Here is a 20,243-nt window from a genome sequence, read left to right on the forward strand (position 1 = left end):
GACAGAAGCACCCCATGGCTGTCAAGCCATGCTGAAGGGCTGAGAGCAGTACTCACTGCAGCATGGGATGCCTGCTTTGTCAAGGATTGCACAGATACAGGATATTCACAGACAGTGGAAATAGTCTAGGATCTTCTGTGTCAGTGTTGAGTGAATACAGTGTTTTTCTCTCATTTCTTCCAAATATCACCTCTTCAATTTTTTTTTTTTCTCCAGCTTTCTTTGCCAGCATCTTGGGGGTTTTTTGTTGTTGAACACTCCTGTTTCCATTCTCTTTGTTAATTCTAAGCTGCTCATCAGTTTTAATCATTGTTTCAAGGTTCACTTAGTTGAGGTTTACTCTTTGTCTCTTTGTCTGATGCGCAGTTTCCTTCCATCCATTTCCAGTGGCTTCTAGATAGCCGCTTGTTACACGTATTTCTTGTCCATTTTCTTATTAATTTCCTTGTCAGCTGTGACTGTTCTTGCTTCCTTTAGCTGTCTGTGTGATTTGTGTTGTTTCCCATAGTCAGTAGTGTTATTTCCCCAGCACCTTCCATTTCCCTCACACAGCAAACTGTGTTATGCCCTGCATTCCTTCCTTGCTTCCATACTGAAGCTGATGGAAAGTACAAGCAATTTAAATGGTAAAATCTGGACTCACAGCACCCCAGAGCTGCAGTTGCAGAGATGATCCCTCTGAATGTCTTTGACCTTTGCCAGAAGGATGTTCATTCACAGGGAATGGATGGTGCATATGGAATCTGCTTTCACACAGGGACTGAGAGGTTGGAGTGTGCTTGGTGTGGAGAGAATCTTTATGCTCGTAGCTTCAATGTGCTAAAGCTCTTCTGAAGCACATGGGCTTTGCTTGATGAGGATAGGAGCATTTAGAGAAACAATTTTGGACTAATTTTCATAGGGTTACAGAAAATTTAACTTGAGAAATTAATGTTGTGAAACTCCTAAATGTTTTACAGAACAGAAGGGCTGATCAAAGATCTGGAGTGGATTCCAATTTAACAATTCAGGACCCTTCAGTCTCTGAAAGATGTTGGAGAAGGAAGATAAGAAGTTTCAGAATCATAGATGGAGTGGGGAAGGTGGCTGTATTCTGTCTGTTTAGTTTCTAATGCAAGAAGCTGAGGGTCATCAAGTGAAACTTTGAAGGGTTAGATGCAGAATAAAAGGAGGTGATTCTTTGTACAGTAGAGAGTTGTCTCGAGTGACATCCTTGCCAAAGGATGTGGTTTGCTGAAAATTTAGGTGTGGTCAAGAGCAGACTGGGCAAATTCATGAAAGGGAAACTGAGAATGAGTGTACAGGAATCACATTTGACACAGGGAGGCCCTGAACTGAACATACTGGGGGGCATGGATAGTTCCATGTCTGCTTCTTCTTTAATATCCTTGAAACTCTGCTTGTCCTGCTTAGATGAAGCTTTCTTGAAAAACTGCTGTTTAAAGCCAGCTTGCTAAATGGTAAATCTCAGTTAATTTTCAGCTAGCAAGACCCTACTTAGTATTTGTATGAAGCCTCCAAGAGAGGTTGGCCCCTGTGTGTGAGTTGGGTGGGACTGTGGCTGCCCTAGCCCTGCAAGTGTCCAAGGCCAGGCTGGACAGGGCTGTGAGCAGCCTGTTATAGTGGAAGGTTTCTCTGCCCTGGCAGGAGGCTTGGAACTGGATGATGTTGAAGGTCCCTCCAACCCAAACCATCCTGTGTAATTATGTTGTAATTACTAAGAGAGAGAATCTGGATTACAGAGACAATACTTTCTGGGCACAGATGCATACTGAAGGTTGAAGCTACAGGACTTCTTATTCTTTGACTTTTGTCCTTCAGAGGTGAAGATAACTCTCAGAATTGCATGAATTGCCACTTTTCAGGTACAATCAATTGCACTCTATAGGGGATTGTTATTTGAGAGCACAAGTCAGTTCACATGGACCTTAAGGAATTATCTAGGGGGCCTTGTATTTGACCTCTAAATTTACTTCTTTCAGCACTGGCATTCTGGTAACTCCTTGCATCTAGGGTATGTTAAACCCTTACTGAGCTTTAAATACTTGTTTAAACTAAAGCTGACACAATTCATGGTGAATAAGAATGTATTTTCTAAATTTCAAAATGTCAGTAAGAGGTGTTGTTTTGGTTGTGTTTGGAGGGGAATGTTTCTTTCTTTCAAATGAGAAGACTATCATTAAGTTGATTACATGGCTGTAGAACTCCAACTGTGCTGGTTTGAAGAAATTGGAAAGCAGTTATTGTCTAATGCAGTTTAATTGCTTTGTATAAACTTTTAAAATTCTTCACCTGAAGTTCATATGAACTCTGTCCCGCCTCCTTTTTTAAAAAAGAATTATGCTGCATAAGTTAAATACTTACTTGAACCCCAAATCTTTGTAATAGTATAATAGCATCAAACCACAATTTCAAATTGTTCTGTGATTCAGGTGCCTTTTGGAAGGAGATTGTATGTCAAATGCCTACATACAGCTTTTAGCAGAGATTTTTTGCTTCTTTCTCTTCGTGCTGTCTCCATTTACACTTTCCATCCTTGTATGTCCCTAGTATCCTTTATTCAGAAGGGTGATTTATTGGGTTGTTAATCTTTTATCAATGTGAAGCTGTTATGCCTCACCTAATGAGGTTTCTTCTTTAGTTTCCTTTCAAGCTTCATTATTATTGGGGTCCAGATATTTACAGAATATTTAGGTGATGCTAAAAAGCTTCATCTGAATCTGAGTTTTAGAGAAACTTTACCTCTGTGAATATCTCACATGTATTTGAACTCACACTGATGAAGATCCCTGGTATTGTTTCAAGTCAGAAATGTTTTGGTTTTTTTTTTTTCTTTACTTAATGTGCAGCTTGCAGGTATTGATTTGAATTTACATAAATGATACAATGGTGGATCTTCACTAAGGAGAAAAACACTTTACTCTTTAAATAGCACAACATAAAATGAGAACAAAGGTATTTTGTGCATTAGCACAACTTGGCAGAGCTAAATAAATAGTAGGTCCCCTGTAGCATTTGATTTAGCCTTTTAGCATATGTTAAAACTACTAACAGGGTTAGGTGGAAGAAGAATTCTCAAGCCCAGTTCTCATCAGTCTGCTTCGGTAATTAATACAAATTAGGCTCTGAAGTTCTGTTTTGCTCCCAAGTTCTCCATTTTAGTGTAATGAGCTTACTTTTAATAGTGAAAAATACATGTTAAAAACATTGTAAATTTCTGTAACAAGTAGTGTGTGAAAAAGACATCCTGAAGGCGTTTCCAGGCCTCTAAAAACAAATTTGTAGCAAAAGTTACATGATAACCCTCTTCACTTTCTTTTTCAACCCAAACCATGAATTAAAGAAATCTTTATGCTTTCTAAGGTGGGTTTCTTTTTAACTTGAGTGCAGTTGTTATCATGGTAAATGGCAGTAGTGCTAATCTGCAATTTAGTGTTTAATGTTGAGGCAATGGCTATAGCTAGTGGATCTTACTGGAATTGCCATTTTCTCACATATAATCCATTGTTTTTTTCCTGTTTAAACCTGGTTTTAGTGTGCTTAATTGGAAAAGGTGAATGTATAGCAAAACTCCTTTGGTAATACCATTCCTACAGTAGGCTGGGAGGGATTTCAGAAAAGTTACAAGTTGAGCATCCCTTGAGCTAAATCCAAGAGTTTGAATTTCTCCTGCCTTTGACAGCATCCCCTTTATCTCCATTTGATGCTTGGATTCCACTGTGCAGGCTCTCCTGAAAGAAGGGCACCTTTAACTTCTCCCTGCAGAACAGGCAGCTGTAGGATTTCCTTTAGCCTGCCACCCTCTCCATTGAGTACTGAAAGGGTTGGGTAGCTTCAAGGATCTCACTGACAGACATGCTCAGCATGGGCCACTCGCTGTCTGGCTTGGCATTGAGCTGTGTGGGGGCCCTGGAGAAATTGCAGGAAGTTGTTCCTGTGAGAATGAGAAAGGAAGATTTACTCCCCCAGCTGTATACGTGGGGGTGTGGGGGCATGGCAGTGCCCCATATCTCTGCAGCTTTTTACCCATGCATGAAAAACAGGCAGGAGAGTGAGATTGAGATACTGTTGAGGGTCACACAACCTCCCCTGGACACATCTGAAGATTTCCAGAAGCTGCACAGTGTTCACGTGGGCACAAGTGCACATCTGTGAGATAGGAACCACAGCATAAACAAAACATATTTGCATGAGCCAGTCTGCACATCTGCTTGTTATCAAGGAGCCTTGGCTTACCCAGTGCCATTTCCTAGCTCAGAAGGATCCAGGAGGGGCCTCTACTTACTCCTGAAAGTACAACTACAGGTGTTGGTAATCCTGATGCTAAGACTTAATTCTCTTAAAAAACAATTTTGGGGGACTCTCAGTTATACCTTAATTCTCTGACTGAATATTTCCAAACAAACCAGATGTTTCTCCTCCTCTGGTTGTGATTTAATATTGTGCAATTAGTTTCCCAATACTGCATGTGTTGAAATGAAGTTGTTTCAATGGGAAAGTCTTATGTTTTAGGATGAGTCCTGATGACTGTCATCAGTCAAGTAGAGGAAATAGTGACTGGTCTCCCTTCCTTCAGGATTAAGTGGCTGCAGGGCATTTTGTTATCCTTTGTCAGGATGTGGACAGGGGAGGATTATAGCACTTCACATTCTTGTCAGAGGCTTGAGTAAATTCTCTGTGAAGAAGAGACACTGACCTGATGAAATAGAACCTGTAGAAGAGAATGGCTGTGAAAGAATGATGGGATCAACGTGTATCTTGTTAGAAAGGGCATTCTTCAAATCCAACGATCCAAGGCTGGATCTCCTCCCATGGCTCAATGGGAAGAGACATTAGCTTCAGACATTACTAGCTTTTCTGCCTCTTACTGCATCCCCCAAACCCAGCATGTCTGGTTCATTCTGAACACAGTTTTTCCTCAGTGTTATGTATTAAAATTTCTGTGCATTGAAATCCATGAAATTCTCTGGGGTGAGGTGAGGTATAGGAGCACCTCCTGGTAAATAAACCGCCTCTGGATCATTAAACCCTTATAAGAAAGTAGCATTTGTCATGGGAAAATATGTAATTTAAGTTGAAGTTACAGATAACGATGAACTTATATTTTGAGTTGGAGTACCTAAGAGATATCTTAAATCGAGTACTGTTGAGCTGCTTTTTTTTTTTTTAGTAGCTTATAAAAAGATTTGTGACACATTGTCTCTTGCTTTTTATCCCATTTTGAATTATCCTGTTCTTAAAATATGTTAATTATGATAACAGATCTAGGGTTTGATCTTAAGATTTGCCAGTATCTCTATTTCGCTATCTTCAATATGAGAGCTCTTCTTGCATCACAGATTTAGATCCTCTAATTGCATATTGGCATATGGAAAGTAGATTTGTAAGTACTTTCTGCAGTCCTCAGATGATAGGAAAAAAATCTCTACCTTCTGCCCATACAGACATAACTTAAAATATTTACTGAGCACTTAAAGCTAAAAGGCTAACGTGATGGAACTGGCCACTTTGTACGGCATGACAAGCCAGCAGCTGTGGCATGTCAGGGGGCAGAGGAGAGTGGCTTTCCTGAATTGGGTCTCTCCAGCATCCCAGCAGAGGCAGGGAGCCCACTGCCACTGCGTGCTTGTGGCTACCTGGCTGTGGGTACAGTTGAAGCCCCTCTACTTACCCCCTGGAAAGTGTGAAACCTTTTTTACCCCTTTGTATAATCTCCCCCCTCTATCTCAGCACCACAGTGTCCTGGCAGTGCTCTGGGCACGTTCTGCTCCTGTCTTTAACTTCTGTGTGCTCACAGCCTTCAGTGGAGGCTCCCCCAGCCCCCTCCCCATGGCAAGCACTGGTTCAGCTGCGTTCCCCAGCTCTGCTGAAGCAGGAGCAGTAGCACAAACCATCTGATTCTTGACAGCTTCACAGCTGTCCGCAGCACGCTGCAGAGTAGCTGTGAAACTCACTGCTCCTGTTGTTTCACTCCACCCTGCCTGCAGAATGCTGCTGCTGGAAGTTGTGATGCTGGAGCTGCTTTACAGGCTCCAGAAATACCAGCTTTACTCCTGTATGCCTTTTCAAATAATACCACTTGAAAAGTTAGCGGGTTTTTTTTTCTTAATTACTGTTTCAGATTTCTCTTTTATAGATCTTAACATCATTGCATATTTGCTATGTCTCCACTTTAAAGGGCTTTGTGTATTTGTTTGTAATTATCCTCAAGTCTTTTAATGAGCAGTGATAGTCTGTCCTAACAGGATGTATGAATAATTATTTATTCCACTGTGGATAATCTTGTGTTTGTAACTACTGTAATTTATATACTATGGTGTTGCCTGTTTAAATCTCTTAAGTCTTCTTACAAGTCTCTCTAGTCTCAACCAGCATAAATAGCTTTGCTTTCCCTGCTTAGGAACTCTGCCTATGAGGCCATATCAGGTTTCACTGGCAGTCCAGTGGTTACAGTCACTGACAGACAAATAATAGTGTATTTGTTGCTCTGTCACACTAAAAGCTAGCTATAAAATAGACATATGTACTGTTCAGTGTAACTTCTCATTTTTCACTGCTCTCACACTACCTTTATCCATATTTTCTTTGGATTTTTATGTCTTCAGATATCTTTTTCTAAAGATTTCCGGAACATGTCAGACATTTGCCATCAGCTCCGGGGGTTGTGCTGGCTCATGCGGGTTGTGTGTTGAGGCAGATCAGTGAAGGATGTGCAGCCAAGGCCACGAGATGAGGACAAATGTTTCCTAACAGTACCATAGGAAGGTGTAATTTCAGAACCATAAATGGGACCTAATTTATCTGCCCATCAACCTACATGTTCCCAGTGGTCCATCTGCCTTAATGAAAGTGCAGTCCTACCTATCAACCATAAATAAAAGCTTTTTGATTCATTCTGGACTTCATTTTGGGCTCATGCAATGCTTCTGCCTTCGTTAGCATCTGACTGTTTGGTATTACCAGTAGTAGTAGACCAGTTTAGATTTCTTTCTTCTTTTTCTTTATTCCTATATTTGCTCTATAGTGAGAGCAAAAGGAGATATCCCAGAGTATGATAAACCAAATATCAGAGGCTTTGCTGGATTCTCGGGGGTTTGTGTTCTGATCTGGAACTTTCCTTTTCTACTTTCACTTTTTTCCGTTGCTGTTCTTGTCTCTCCAGGCTGAAAAGCACAGGAGGCTTTATTTTTTTCCCCAGAATTTAGTAAATATTTTACAGCAGTTTAGCCTTAAGGTTTTCTCTTCCTCCCACTTCACTTCCCTCCTCTCACTCACACAGCACAGACTGTCCCAAATCCAAATGTGCCACCTTGGAGATGCACTGAAATCTATTTAAATGGAATCCAGGCATAACCAAGCCTCTATCCAAGTGCCTGATTCCCTGAGGCATCTTTTTGGGGTCTTTGGGGCATAAATACGGAGAAAACAGAATTGCTCATTTAAGCATTAAAAAAAAGTGTTAAATGGCCTTCCTTTAATGCAAACTGCATTAGTTGTAGAAGTTCACATTTTAAGTTTATGGGTATGTTTATTATAGAAATATTTTTCAGTAGCTTCCATATGATGTGACACAAGGAGTGCTGTCAGAGCTGTCATTTCAATCCTGTCGCTATGTTGTGCATGTTAAAACATAATTGCAAATGGTACAGGGTATTGCAGCGGTCACAGTTCTGTAAATATAAAATTCCTCCAGTAAAACTTCTAGACATAATTTTGTTTTTAAATATTGAAGTAAATGAGGGTGGTTGCATTTGTGCATGTGGTGTTCTCTGGCACGTGTGACTGTAGCCATTGCTGTGGTTTTCTCATTACTCCATTTTTCTCCATGTTAGTAAACCTTTTAGTCTATAGTATTTACAGATTGTGTTACACATAAGCTATATGTGCTTCCAGAAAGGTGTGTGTGCTGTAATGTTCCATGTGTTCTGTAACATTTGGATGCCTTTTAGCAAGTGTGTGTCTCGACACACAAAATTTTGGAAATTCTAATAGTTTGAATATAAAATGGACATTTTTTATTTGCTTCGTTAATCAGGCAGTTTTGTGAACAGAAAAGAAGTTCTTGTAACTGTTAATTAGCTGGAAATAGTGTTTCTGAATGTTGAATTCTGATACCAATAAAAGCACAAGGAGCTTTTATTGTCTTGTTATAAAGGGTTAAATTAGCATGAAATTTGCTCTTTGATGGGGTATCCTCTGCTGGTTTTCACCCCAATAAAGAAGTAATGATCTTCCTTTTTACAGCGAACAACTCTGCGCCTTTTGTTACTGTGGAGAACGGAGCTCATTAGGACAAGGAGATTTAAAACAATTTGGTCCCACTCCTGGGTATGTTATCCCATGGAAAAACCAGCCTTTAAATAAGAGTGAAGCCAGCGACAGCACCGATGGAGCTTGTGAGAGAACTCCAAGGCAAAACTCAGTGCTGCGCAAACAGAGAGGCCAGAAGAAGTAAGTCTGTCCTAAAATAAATATGTAGATTTTTAAATTTTGCATGAAATTCCAGAATGATCTTCACTAGTTCTGTACTACCATAGGCAACTAACTTGTATTTGTGTAAATGTGGGTTTTTAATATTAAAAAATGTTTGTAAGGAAAATCAACATGGACAAAATCCTAACTAAAAATGGAACCACAGAGCATCCAACATGTGAGGGGTAAAGCAGTGGCTGTGTCTTCTGCTTTTTAAAAATGGGTTTGTTTCTTCCCCAAGTGAGAATCTTTACTCTGGAAGAGCACAGATTAGAGACATAGCTACTGTAAAGCAGAGATCTACTTGTGATGCTGAAGTAAAAGTACAAATGAAGGGTGGAAGAGGATGGACTTCTGACACTTCATGTGTTGTGTAGCCTGGAATAATGAGCAGCCTCTGCCCATTAGAGCCTCTCATCTTGCCATCCAGCACTGGCTCTCGCTCTGGTGCCAGTGCTTTTGAGGGCACACAGCAGTGGTTCCTGCCCTGTGGGAGTGGGGTTTGCTGGCAGCTCTCCCAGACAGAGGGGTTTGGTCATGGTTCCCTGGCTTCTCAGTGGTTGTGAGAGATGGCAGGAGCATACCTGGCCCTGCAGTGGAGGTTGTTCAGTGCATGGTGTGTCTGATGGGACTGATCAGAGCCACATCTTTGTGGGCGAGGGAGCCCTGTCACTGGGGCTTTGTGTTGATTTGGGTTCATTCAGGATTGATGGGGAATGTGGGATCACTCAGTCCTGTTTGTGTGACAGTGGGGCTGCAACCCCGGAGAAACATGAAGGGAGCCAGTGGCAATGCAGGGCCATGGCTGTGGGATGGGCTATGTGGGATTGAGGGCAGTGAGGGGCAGTGCGTGGTGAGGGATTGAGAGCAGTGAGGGGGTTGAGGGTGGTAAGTAGCTGTGGGTGTTGAGGGTGGTGCAAGGTTGTGAGGATAGTGAGGAGCTATGGATGGTGAGGGGTTGAGGGCAGTGAGGGGCAGTGGGTGGTGCAGGTTGAGGGCAGTGAGGAGCTATGGATGGTGTGGGGTTGAGGGCAGTGAGGGGCTGTGGATGGTGTGGGGTTGAGGGCAGTGAAGGGCTGTGGATGGTGTGGGGTTGAGGGCAGTGAGGGGCTGTGGATGGTGTGGGGTTGAGGGCAGTGAAGGGCTGTGGATGGTGTGGGGTTGAGGGCAGTGAAGGGCTGTGGATGGTGTGGGGTTGAGGGCAGTGAGGGGCAGTGGGTGGTGCAGGTTGAGGGCAGTGAGGGGCTGTGGATGGTGTGGGGTTGAGGGCAGTGAAGGGCTGTGGATGGTGTGGGGTTGAGGGCAGTGAAGGGCTGTGGGTGATGCAGATCGAGGGCAGTGAGGAGCTGTGGGTGATACAGGTTGAGGGCGATGCTGGTGGTACGGCATGGTGCGGGGCTGAGGCCGTGCAGGATCAAGGGCGGTATGGATGATGTGGGGCAGGGATGTGGGGTTGAGGGCAGTGTGGGGCAGAGGGCAAGGATGGTGATGCCATACACCATGACAATGGGGATCGGCATGATGAGGGGTCGGCAATGGGATGGTGATCCAGGACCATGGGCAGTGTGGGGCAGTGGTGGTGTGGGGTTGAGGGCAGGGTGATGATGTGGGGCAGGGATGTGGGGCAGTGGTGATGTGGGGCAGGGATGTGGGGCAGGGGTGTGGGGCAGTGGTGATGTGGGACAGGGATGCGGGGCGCTGGTGATGTGGCGCAGGGATGTGAGGTTGAGGTTGGGTGTTGATGCAGAGCCACGGCTGGTGTGTGGCACAAACTGGGCATTGGGAGATTGGCTTCAGACACAGGTCTGGCTGGGGAGGGAACAATGAGGGAGGCGGCTGCCAGCTGTGCCAGAATGCCCAAGTCAGACCTGGCCAGGGTCCCTGAGTCAAACCTGTCCAGGGTCCCTGAGTCAAACCTGTCCAGGGGTCCCCAAGTCAGACCTGTGCCAGAGTCCCTGAGTCAGACCTGTCCAGAGCCCCCCATGGCTATGCTGCTGCTGCAGAAGCTGCCCAGAGTGTTCCACACTCGCTGAGGTTGCTTGGGTGCACGTTGTACGTTTTTGTCATCATGCTGGTGGTGGGAAAATGCACATTGTGTAATGCTGATATAGAAAAGCGGCTTTTCTTAAAGCTAATAAAAGTAACACCCTCACCTCAGGCTGGATTCTATAGGTATATGAAGTATTATTTTCAGAGAAGTCTGTGGAAAGGACGAGATTGCAGAGTAAATTGAGAAGTTCTGTAAATTGATTGGTTTGATGCTTTGAGAAAGCTTTTTGAAACATGGAAACAAGGAAAATGCCTTGTCAGTTGGCATTTAGGTTTTTTTTAAAGATCCTTTAAAGCTTCGGTGTTATGAGTAGCAGTTTGGTGTTAGAGGAGGCTCCACTGGAGAGGCACTGGCACAGGCTGCCCAGAGTAGCTGTGGATGCTCCATCCCTGGAAGTGTCCAAGGGCAGGTTGGACAGGGCTTAGAGCAACCTCTGGGGTAGTGGAAAGTGCCCTTGCCCATTGTAGGAGCTTTGGAACGAGATCCTTTCCAAGCCAAACCATTCTGTAATTACAGTGGACATAATGGTGTTCAGGAACCAGTTTTGTGAAACAGAACATAGTGCTTTGTTAAGGAGGATATGAATGTTGGTAGTGTCAGAATTAATAGGTTTTGGGGTAGATATTTTTTAAATTATGCAGGTCATGAAGATACCATGTAATAATAGAAAACATTTAAGATTTCTTTGGGTGATGCAAGAGAGGTGTTACTCTTTTCCCCATAAACTAAGGGGTTTTAAAATGTATTTATAAATGTAATAGCTGAAGTAAAGCATGATTTTCAGGAAAGCAGAGTTACCACAGATTAAAATTCCAGTGGTCACTGTATCTATTGACAAACGCATACAATTGACTTATTAATAGCAGAGAGTTATCAAGTTCAAAGAACCTTAGTGGATAATGCAGCACCACCTTTCCTACCAATTGTTGAGGTATCAGTGATCAGGTCTCTTATCAGTAGGCCTAAATGCACACCCTTAGATGTCCAAGATATTCTTTAGCCTGCAGGAAATAAAGGTAGAATTGTTGCTTCTGTTTTTTTTAAATGCAGTAATCTTGAGTTGTGTGAATTGTTTTCTGTTGAGATTAGAATTTGGTGAACAAATTAATAAGGTTATAAAATTAGTACAATATAGTAGTCTTTATATCACTGCATTTTTTAATTTCCTCCCCTCCTTTCTTCCAGCTCACCCCCACCTTTTTTTTTTTTTTTTAAACATCTGATGGCATTGTATAAACATGTTTATTTCCAAACAGATTTTTAAGTCCTGGTCTTTTTTCTACCTTCCTCCATAGCTGTAGTATTTTCTGTAGGCACCTGACCTCTGGATGTTGTTACCTCATTCTCAGTTCCAAGGGTTGTGAAAATTTTAATATCAAACAGAATCAAACTTAAAGAAGTGTGTGTGTCCTGAAGAACTGGAAGGGAGCAGACTTGTTTACTGAATAGCACCTTTAACTGGAAACTGTTACTGGGGAAGGTGCTGGGATAAAATATAAGGAAGACTTTTGTTCATGTTGATTTACATTTTATCATATTAGGAAAAAATTGTACCCGCTTGCCGTGAGTTTTGGATCATTTGTGAGTATATGACTAATTGAACCAAGAATGTGGTGACTTCTAAGTTTGTTTTTCTGCTCCCTGATACAGATCTCGATCGAGTATAGCATCATGTACAAGTGTAAGCACCCAAACTGCTTCTGACGATCAGGTTGTCAAATTCTGGGATGAACTCAGTTTAGTTGGCTTACCAGATGACATTGATGTTCAAGCCTTATTTGAGCCAACAGGTAAGATCCATTGTTCTCCTCCTTTTTCTCCCTGTCCAGTAGCAGCACAGTAGCCACAGTGACATGAGTGAAATTTTGCAGCTGTTGGGTTTTTGTGCTGTGGTGTTTGTCAAGTCTCTGAGGGTGCTTCAGTAGCTTTTGCCCATGTCAGGGTTTGTTTTTGTAGTCTTCTCTCCAGAAAAGAGAATCCTCAGCTTTGTGGGGGGACCTATTTGTAATCTGCTGCTGAGCTGGTGTTCAGGTAGTAATACCTTTAGTACCATGATTCTGTTTTGGGGTGAAAATGGAAAAGGAATGAGGCACAGCTTAATATAATTCTCAAAAATCTTAGTCCTATAATGTTACCTGATCTCCTGCAAATGTTATTGGAAACAATGGAATAGAAGATCTACATTTTTAAAGTTGCTATTATTTGTAGATTACTCTTTCCAAACCTATATAGAAATTTTTGGGACTTTTTTTAATCTTGAATTGTTAAATTGGCTGAAACCTAAGTTCACTAGCTAGTGTAAACCATCATTTCTAATTCCTGTATAAAGCAGCCAGAGAATTCCTTTGGAAGTATATACCATATGCATTGTTTTTCCCAGAATTGAATTAGAAACTTCCTGTAAGAGTTACCTGTTGAATTCTACAAATTCTGATTTTTTTTTTTTTTTTTGTTAGATAGGTGTATCTCTATACTGTTTTTTGTATTGACACCATTTTCTCAGTTTTATATATATGAGTTTCTGTTCATGTTATATTTTGATCTTTTAAACACTTTGTGTAGACTTTTAAAAGTATCATACTAACATATTCTACATGAACATACAGATATCCAGTCCTTGGGAATCATAAATTAAGAGTACAAACTTAGGGAAATGTTATCAACAGTGAAATATAAGATTGTTGGAACTCTGTGTGTGTGTTACACAAGCATTGAATGTAGAATCAAAGTCAGAGAATGCTTTGCACCCTGTGCTATGATTGCATGTTCAGGCACTTGAAAATTAAAAACAGATAAAAAAGGTGTGTTGTATATAAAAGAAAATTGCAGTGTTTTTAGTGTCTGATACTAACTGCAGTGTATTCAGTGTACGATAAAAGGGTTTTCAATGTTGCAACAAGAAAAAAAAATGGGGAGAAGATCTTTCTGTTATTTCTGGCAAGTATTTACTGCCAGAAGGGAGTTCCATGCTCGGAGGAAGTGCTTGGCAGAGCTGTCCAACCCTGGCCCTTTGTCTCTCTGCGCACACCAGGTCACTGCTGGGCTCATCACCGCTGTGCGGAGTGGTCTGTGGGAGTCTGCCAGACTGAAGAGCAGCTATCGCTGAACGTGGACAAAGCTGTTGTCTCAGGGAGCACAGAAGTGAGTAAAAACACTTGAATGCTCAAGTCTGTAAGAAAATTGGGTGGCTAGGGTTGCTAAAAAGACAAATGCAATAAAAAGTGTGACTAAAAATACCCACGTATGGATCTCTGAGTTCCCATTTATAATAAGGTTTCCTTGGGCAGATCCTGGTGCTAAAAACTTGTGTTGCAATTTATTAAAAAGTTTTATGGAGTTGCATGGAATATATCATTAATTAGTTTTGAGGTAACTAGAATGTAGGAAGAACCAGGCTGACCAAAACAAATTAGAGGCAAAAGTTGAGTTCAATTAGCAAATACTCTGGTAGGTGGAGGTAATATTTATTGTACCAATTTATATCCTGAAATTATATGATGTAAATATAGTAAAAAAAAAATCTCAGTTACTTCCATGCCAGTTTCAAAAAGCAGGTTAACATAAAAAAGCCAGTGTTTGCCATGAAAACTTATGTTGATACTCTAAATTCTCACAGAAATACACATATAAATATTTTATTTTTTAAATTGAAGTGGTAATGTCTTTGGAAAAGTAAGTACCTTTGAAAAGTGTGAACTTGTTCTGGTGTTGTATTCTGGTACTGTTTTGAAATTTTGGAGATGTATTTCATATTGGTTTTGCCTCATGTAGTTATATTTTTGGTCATATTTAATAATGCCTAAGAGGGTTTTTTAATAAGTATTATTTTTTATATTAAATCAGCCATGCTATCAACAAATATTTCTAATTTTTGATGGTTTTCCCATGGTTATGCATACGCCTTTTTTCACTTGGGTCTTCTTGCTTTTCATGCATTATAATATAACAGAAAAATTTGGCATGAGATACCAGTAGATGTCCATCATTTGGACTAAGAAGATGCTTTACATCAGTTTTGCAATAGAAGCCATGGAATACAGCTTTCTTTGCACTTTCTTCTATTCATATTAAGTAACTGCTTTATTTTGAATAGTTATTTAATTTGTGTTTCTGCTTTCAAAATAAGATTATTCAAAATGAGCGAATCTGACATTGTTAAGTTCTAGATGAGCTTGAAAATGCTAAAACATTTCTGTGTTTGTGTATGTGTAAAAAACGACAGTAAAAATTGAAAGAATATTCAGAATTGAATACTTTCTTTTTAGTCTTGCTGCTGAAAGTTTTTGTCCCCTTGTTTTTGACTTGAAGTAATTTTGTGATCAGCTCATTCCTGTCTGTAGTCATTTCTTTTAACAGAAATCCTGGTTGAGCTGTTCAAGTTTGTGTTTTGCTGTGTTGATTTCATCCTGTTTCCGTTATTTCGTTATTTCTTTCTGTCCAGTACCTTGCTCCTTCCCTGTGCTCAGGGTGATAGTGCCTCACCTTTATGTCATCAGTACCTTTTTAAATTTTGCATAGATATTTACAATGGAATTACTTAGCTACAATTTTTTTGAAGAATGAACAGCTCTGGTGTTGCAGTTTCCATTTCAGACGTTTTTTCATGTGCTGTACTGAATCTTCCCTACTGATCTTTTCTAGTTCTGCAAGTAATGTTTAATCCCCCTGTTGCACATGTTTCACATAGCAATGCAGAGAGAGGAGAGGAGTTTGAATCAAGTGCCATTCTCTGCATTTTCTATTCAGTCTTTGCTGAAGCCGTTGAGAAACTTTTTTTTGTGTAGTCCAGCAGTCGGGCAGTGAAGAATGCCTCTGATTTGGTTATTCTCTTTTATCCTTCTTGTGATCTGCCTAGGGAGGGCTGAGTAAAGGCACAACTGTGATTCTAGAAGAATAGCTAGATGACATTGCATTTTTTTATCCCACTATCACACCAGGGATTTATTTGCATTTTATTTTATTTTTCAAAAAATAAGGACCAAACTCTTCTGTAGTTCTCTGTTCCTGACTACAGAGAAGTGTAATGATTGCTCAAGGAGTTTGTGTGGAGCTGGCTTGAAGACCAGGTAATCCTATGTTTGCTTGTGTCCAGGCTGTAGTGCTTGGTAATAATTTTTTCCACTACTTTTTTACTTGTTATAAAGATTGAGAAGGCAGAAAAAAGTATGAGGTCCTGGTTGTCCTGTGTGGTAGTTGAAAAAGCTCATCTTTGTGTGAGTTGTTTTTAAAAAGTTTAGAATGAAAGGTTAATTAATTAATTTGAAGTATGTGTTTGTGTTGCAGCTTCTTGTGCTTCTTTTCATTTAATGGGATGTTCCTGCATTGTAAAAGAAAAGTTTTGTTCAGATGTTCTGAAATCTGTTGGCCATGCAAAGGCAACTATGTGCTCAGGGCACACAGAAAAACAGTTTAAATAAAACCAAGCTGTATTCTGTTTCCTCTGCTTGCCACCAAATTTGCTTTGGGTTTGTTGTTGTTTGCTTGGTAGGGGATTTCTGTCTTCTTGGAAGTCGTTTTGGCATGAGGAACTGGTTTGAGGTGTGGTCTGCAGCACTGCATCTTTCCATTGCTGGGAAAGTCCATTTTCTTTTCCTTCTGTTTATGTAAAAATGCGTATTTGAAGTGTAATCAACTTTTGATAATCCATTGGTTTAGGTATTTTAGTTTTTGGAGAGCATTTCAGGCCTGTTCTTACCTTGAGGAACTTTTTAATTTGTAAGCTGCATTCATGTTTCTCATTAGTTAGGCTGCCTATTGTTCACAAATCTGCTTTAACTGGATATGACAGTGTTTCTTATTACTGTGTTTACCAGTTGAGATGTCAATTTGGCTTCACTGAACTTGTGATTGCATTAGTAAAGCTTGTGTGGACGTATTCCACTGACCTGTTCCAAAATACGTATTTTTATCCATTTTGGTTTTCTTCTGGTCCCTTGTTGGCTGAATGTTTAAAACATGGCACTACAGAGATCTCAGAATCTGTGAATGTCTCACAAATGCCCTGCTTGGCTTGTCTTTCTTCTTCAGCTCTTTTGATTTGCTCATTGTGAAGGCCTGGCAAAGGCACCTGACCAGCTTGTTTCATGTATTTGTGTCTAGACAGCGGTGGATTCTTTGTCTTTCTTTCAAAGTCTGGGGTTTGCCATTCTTGACTATTCATGAGTGCACAAACCTACATCTCTAAAATGTTTGAAATCCTGTGTGTCACGTTGCTTTGTGACAAGGGACAAAGAAAAGCTGGAATATACAGTCAGATCTGTGGTGGAGGTGCCTCAGTTCATCTTATTGCTTGTCTTGCATATCTCAGCAAGGGGGAGTCATGGCTTTTCTCAGAGCTGCTTTCTAAGTTTAGGAGGTCATAAGGAGGAACTGGTGATCTTGATGGCAAAACTAGTGCCAGAGCTTTTCTCAGGATGATCCTAAGAATTCACTTCATTATCCTGGTACAGTGTGTAAGGTAGAGCTTCAACACCCCAATGTGGCAGTGCCTTCCCCCCACTACTTTAATAGCATTCATGGGGTTTGCGAGTTATTTTGTTTCAAGGTTTGAAAGAAACCAACTCTTCAAAATACCAATGGGGAGAGAAAAGTTCTAGTGATTTGTTTGATCCAAAACTTAATTTTCTTGCATTCATAAGAATATACTTTGTCAGCTTCAGGAAGATGGACTTTACTGATCTTTATCTACAGATATTTAGTGTAAGATGCAAAACGATTGTGAATTGTAGACTTAATAAGACAAACTAAGCAAAAGAATCTGATCAAACAGAAATTGGAGTTTTTTCCCTGGAAAAAATACAATAGATGTGGACAAGTGGAGTTTTTAGCTTTTTCTTGTATTTTTGGTTTGTTTCACACTTTTGTAACTCTCCTGCTGTCTGATATTTGGAAATGTGAACTTACATTATCATGTAAAATGTAGAGGCCTTTAAGGCTTGCATTTTTTCAGCTTTTAACAAGACTGGTTTCTGAAATAGTGGTTCTCTAAATATTTTCACGTATTTTTAAAATAATATTTCATAATTTTGATGTTTATTTTTCATGTATTGAGTAGGTTGCTGTTTGTTAGTCTGCAGTCAGCTGAGGAAAATGAAAATTTGCCAATTACCTGCCTTACATTGTCTAGCCATAGCTACTCTGCATGCTACGGAGTCCAAATAAGGTAGACTGCTTTTTGTCCCCCAGTATGTAAATAGCTCAATTCAGAAAGTGAGTTTAAGTAGATAATGTATTTAAACAACTTTGAGCAAACTGAGCACAAGAAAGGAATGCAAGGGTAACTTTCCCAGCCAACTTTCTCTTCTGATAAGATGTAGGAAGCAGTTTCTAAGTTTGGAAGAGTTTGTCAAGGACACAAAAGTCAAATAAAACAGTGTTGGTGGAAATCAAGGAGGAGGTTTCTATCTGCTTGAATGCTGAATAGGAGAAACATGATAGTAACGAAAAGTCTAGTTTAAATTCTTTGCTCAAGACTTGATTCTAGTGTGGTACCTACCAAGCTAGATCAGAAAGAAATAAGTTGAGGGGAAAGATGGGGAACATGCTTACACATCTTTTAAAACTGTCCATTCACCCCTTAATCTCAGTACTCTTCTCATCTTGTTGAAAATTGTCCCTGTTTTTCATGATGTGTGTGTTTTATTTCTTCTGCTTCAAGTTGAAAACCAGTTTGGCTAAAATGATACTTCCTTTTGTTGTTCCTTGTATGTCAAAATGAGCATCAACATCCTAATGTACTGTTAACTTCATACACTGGGGAGGATTGTGCCCATTTAACCACAGCAGTTTTTAATTTGGTTTTACTTTTTGTTGAGAAAAACTATGTGAGAAATGGCTTAGATGACAGAATCTTGAATGTAGGGATGGTGTTGGCTTTGTGTATGTCACAACCTACCTGAGCAGAGTGTGGAGTGGTGTGGGGTTTTTCTAGATAGAGTGCAGAATTTGCAGCTCTTTGATGGTTTGAAAGCTCCTTTCTTCCTTTTTCATTATTGAAAGAATGACTGATTCTTAAATCCAGAGAAAAATGCATGAAGAGAATGTAATATATTATAATTTATATGATTTCTACGTAGTGTCCCTTGCATTTGCCTATTTTTCAAGGATGAGCTTTGTAACATGAAACTAAATGAGCACCTCTGGTATTCAGGGGTTCCTTTCTCAAGCCTTGAGTTTTTTATGGTCCTTTTGCACAGAGCAGGCACTTGGCTTCTTCTCATCTCCCTTCACTACAGCTTGGGAGGGACTACCTGGCTGCTCTTGGGAGTGGCTTCTGATTTTATCTTATTGAGTTTTTTTTCCTGTAGTTGCTTTTGTCCTGCAGTTCAGGAAGTACTGCAGGAAGTTTTCTTCCAAAATAACATCTACTTTTTTTTTTTCTTTTTTTTATGGATTGCTGTCTCTTAGAGAACTCCAGCACAGAAAGTGCTACAGAAAGACTGGAGAAATAGTGACATACTTGTCACCAAGAAGACACTTGAATGTGCTTTTGGTCAGTTTGGTAGTTTCATTCAGTTGCTGGCATGGTTCTAGACATACTGTAACAGTTCAGCAATGAGGGCCGTGGACTATTCAAGTTTTCCATTAATTTCCCTGTTGTTATTTGGAGTTTTTCTAGAGATCTGTAGCCATTTCCCTGCTGATGAGGATAAGCATCGTTTTCAAAGGACATAACTGACTGAGGGTACAACTTCAGGGATAGTTTAACACTGTAAATTATCTTCTATGATTTACTCTCTTCCATAATAGTTTGGATTTTGGTCACATAAAGCCAGATTCTTGTTGTCTTGAAGAATGTAAATTGTTCTTAGAGCTTGCAAATGACATCAGAAAGCCTGTGTCAGTTTTATAGCTATATTTTTCAAGTTCTGGAAAGCAGCTGTGGTATCTTTAAATTATCATAGTTGGCTCTGATTTGCATGTGTAACTCTTCATTAACATCTTTGTACACCATGAATTATGTTGGTAGAGCTGTGTAAATCTGTTCAGGTTACAAAGTTGACATGGGACCTCTGTGTGTTCAGATTTTTTGCAGGTCTAGCAGTTTGAGGACCAATATTTGATGCTTAGTAAGATCTACAACATAATTCTCATTAGCATTGTAAAGTGAACAGTGATTAAATGATTCTTTCGCTTGAACCAAAGGAAGCTTTGCTATGACAAGAGCGTTGCTCATTTGAGCTCATGGAATCACAGAAAGATTTGGCTTGGAAGAGACATTAAAGATCACCCAGTGCCACCTCCCCTGCCATGGGCAGGGACACCTTCCAGCCAGGTTGCTCAAAGCTCCATGGCTTCAAACAGAAAGAGAGTAGATTTAAACTGGGTTTAGAGTGGAAGCAGTTCTTTCCTGTGAGGGGGTGAGGGTTGGAACAGGTTGCCCAGAGAAGCTGTAGCTGTCCCATCCCTGGAAGTGTTCAAGGCTGGGTTGGATGGAGCTTTGGGCAGACTGGTCTGGTGAAAAGTGTCTCTGCACATGGCAGGGGGTTGGAACTGGATGATCCCTAATGTCCCTTCTATCCCAAACCATTCTTTGACTCTATGAATCTGTTTTTTCTTCTTCAGTGAAACATATAACAGAAAAATGTACATTAAGTTCCTAAATTAAGAAGAGCTTTATTACCTATCAAAACACAACACCTTTGAAGCGACAGTCTTAAGGACTCAGCTTTCAAAACACAGTTTTCATTTCTCCAGTTGTCTGATAGACCACATTTTCTAG

The 20,243-nt window shown here is 40.4% G+C and overlaps 1 protein-coding gene across 11 annotated transcripts in view; it reads left to right on the forward strand.

Moving 5' to 3' along the window:
* KMT2C (lysine methyltransferase 2C) overlaps positions 1 to 20,243 on the forward strand; it is a 189,860-nt gene that overhangs the window by 64,398 nt on the left and 105,219 nt on the right. For all 11 annotated transcript variants that reach the window (XM_021555310.3, XM_021555312.3, XM_021555311.3 and 8 more), the window contains 3 exons: positions 8,245 to 8,451; positions 12,173 to 12,312; positions 13,554 to 13,663. In XM_021555310.3, coding sequence (XP_021410985.2) covers positions 8,245 to 8,451; positions 12,173 to 12,312; positions 13,554 to 13,663 — 457 coding nt within the window. The remainder of the gene's footprint in view (positions 1 to 8,244; positions 8,452 to 12,172; positions 12,313 to 13,553; positions 13,664 to 20,243) is intronic.

This window comes from Lonchura striata, chromosome 1 (assembly GCF_046129695.1).
Source record: "Lonchura striata isolate bLonStr1 chromosome 1, bLonStr1.mat, whole genome shotgun sequence".
Lineage (NCBI taxonomy): Eukaryota > Metazoa > Chordata > Aves > Passeriformes > Estrildidae > Lonchura > Lonchura striata.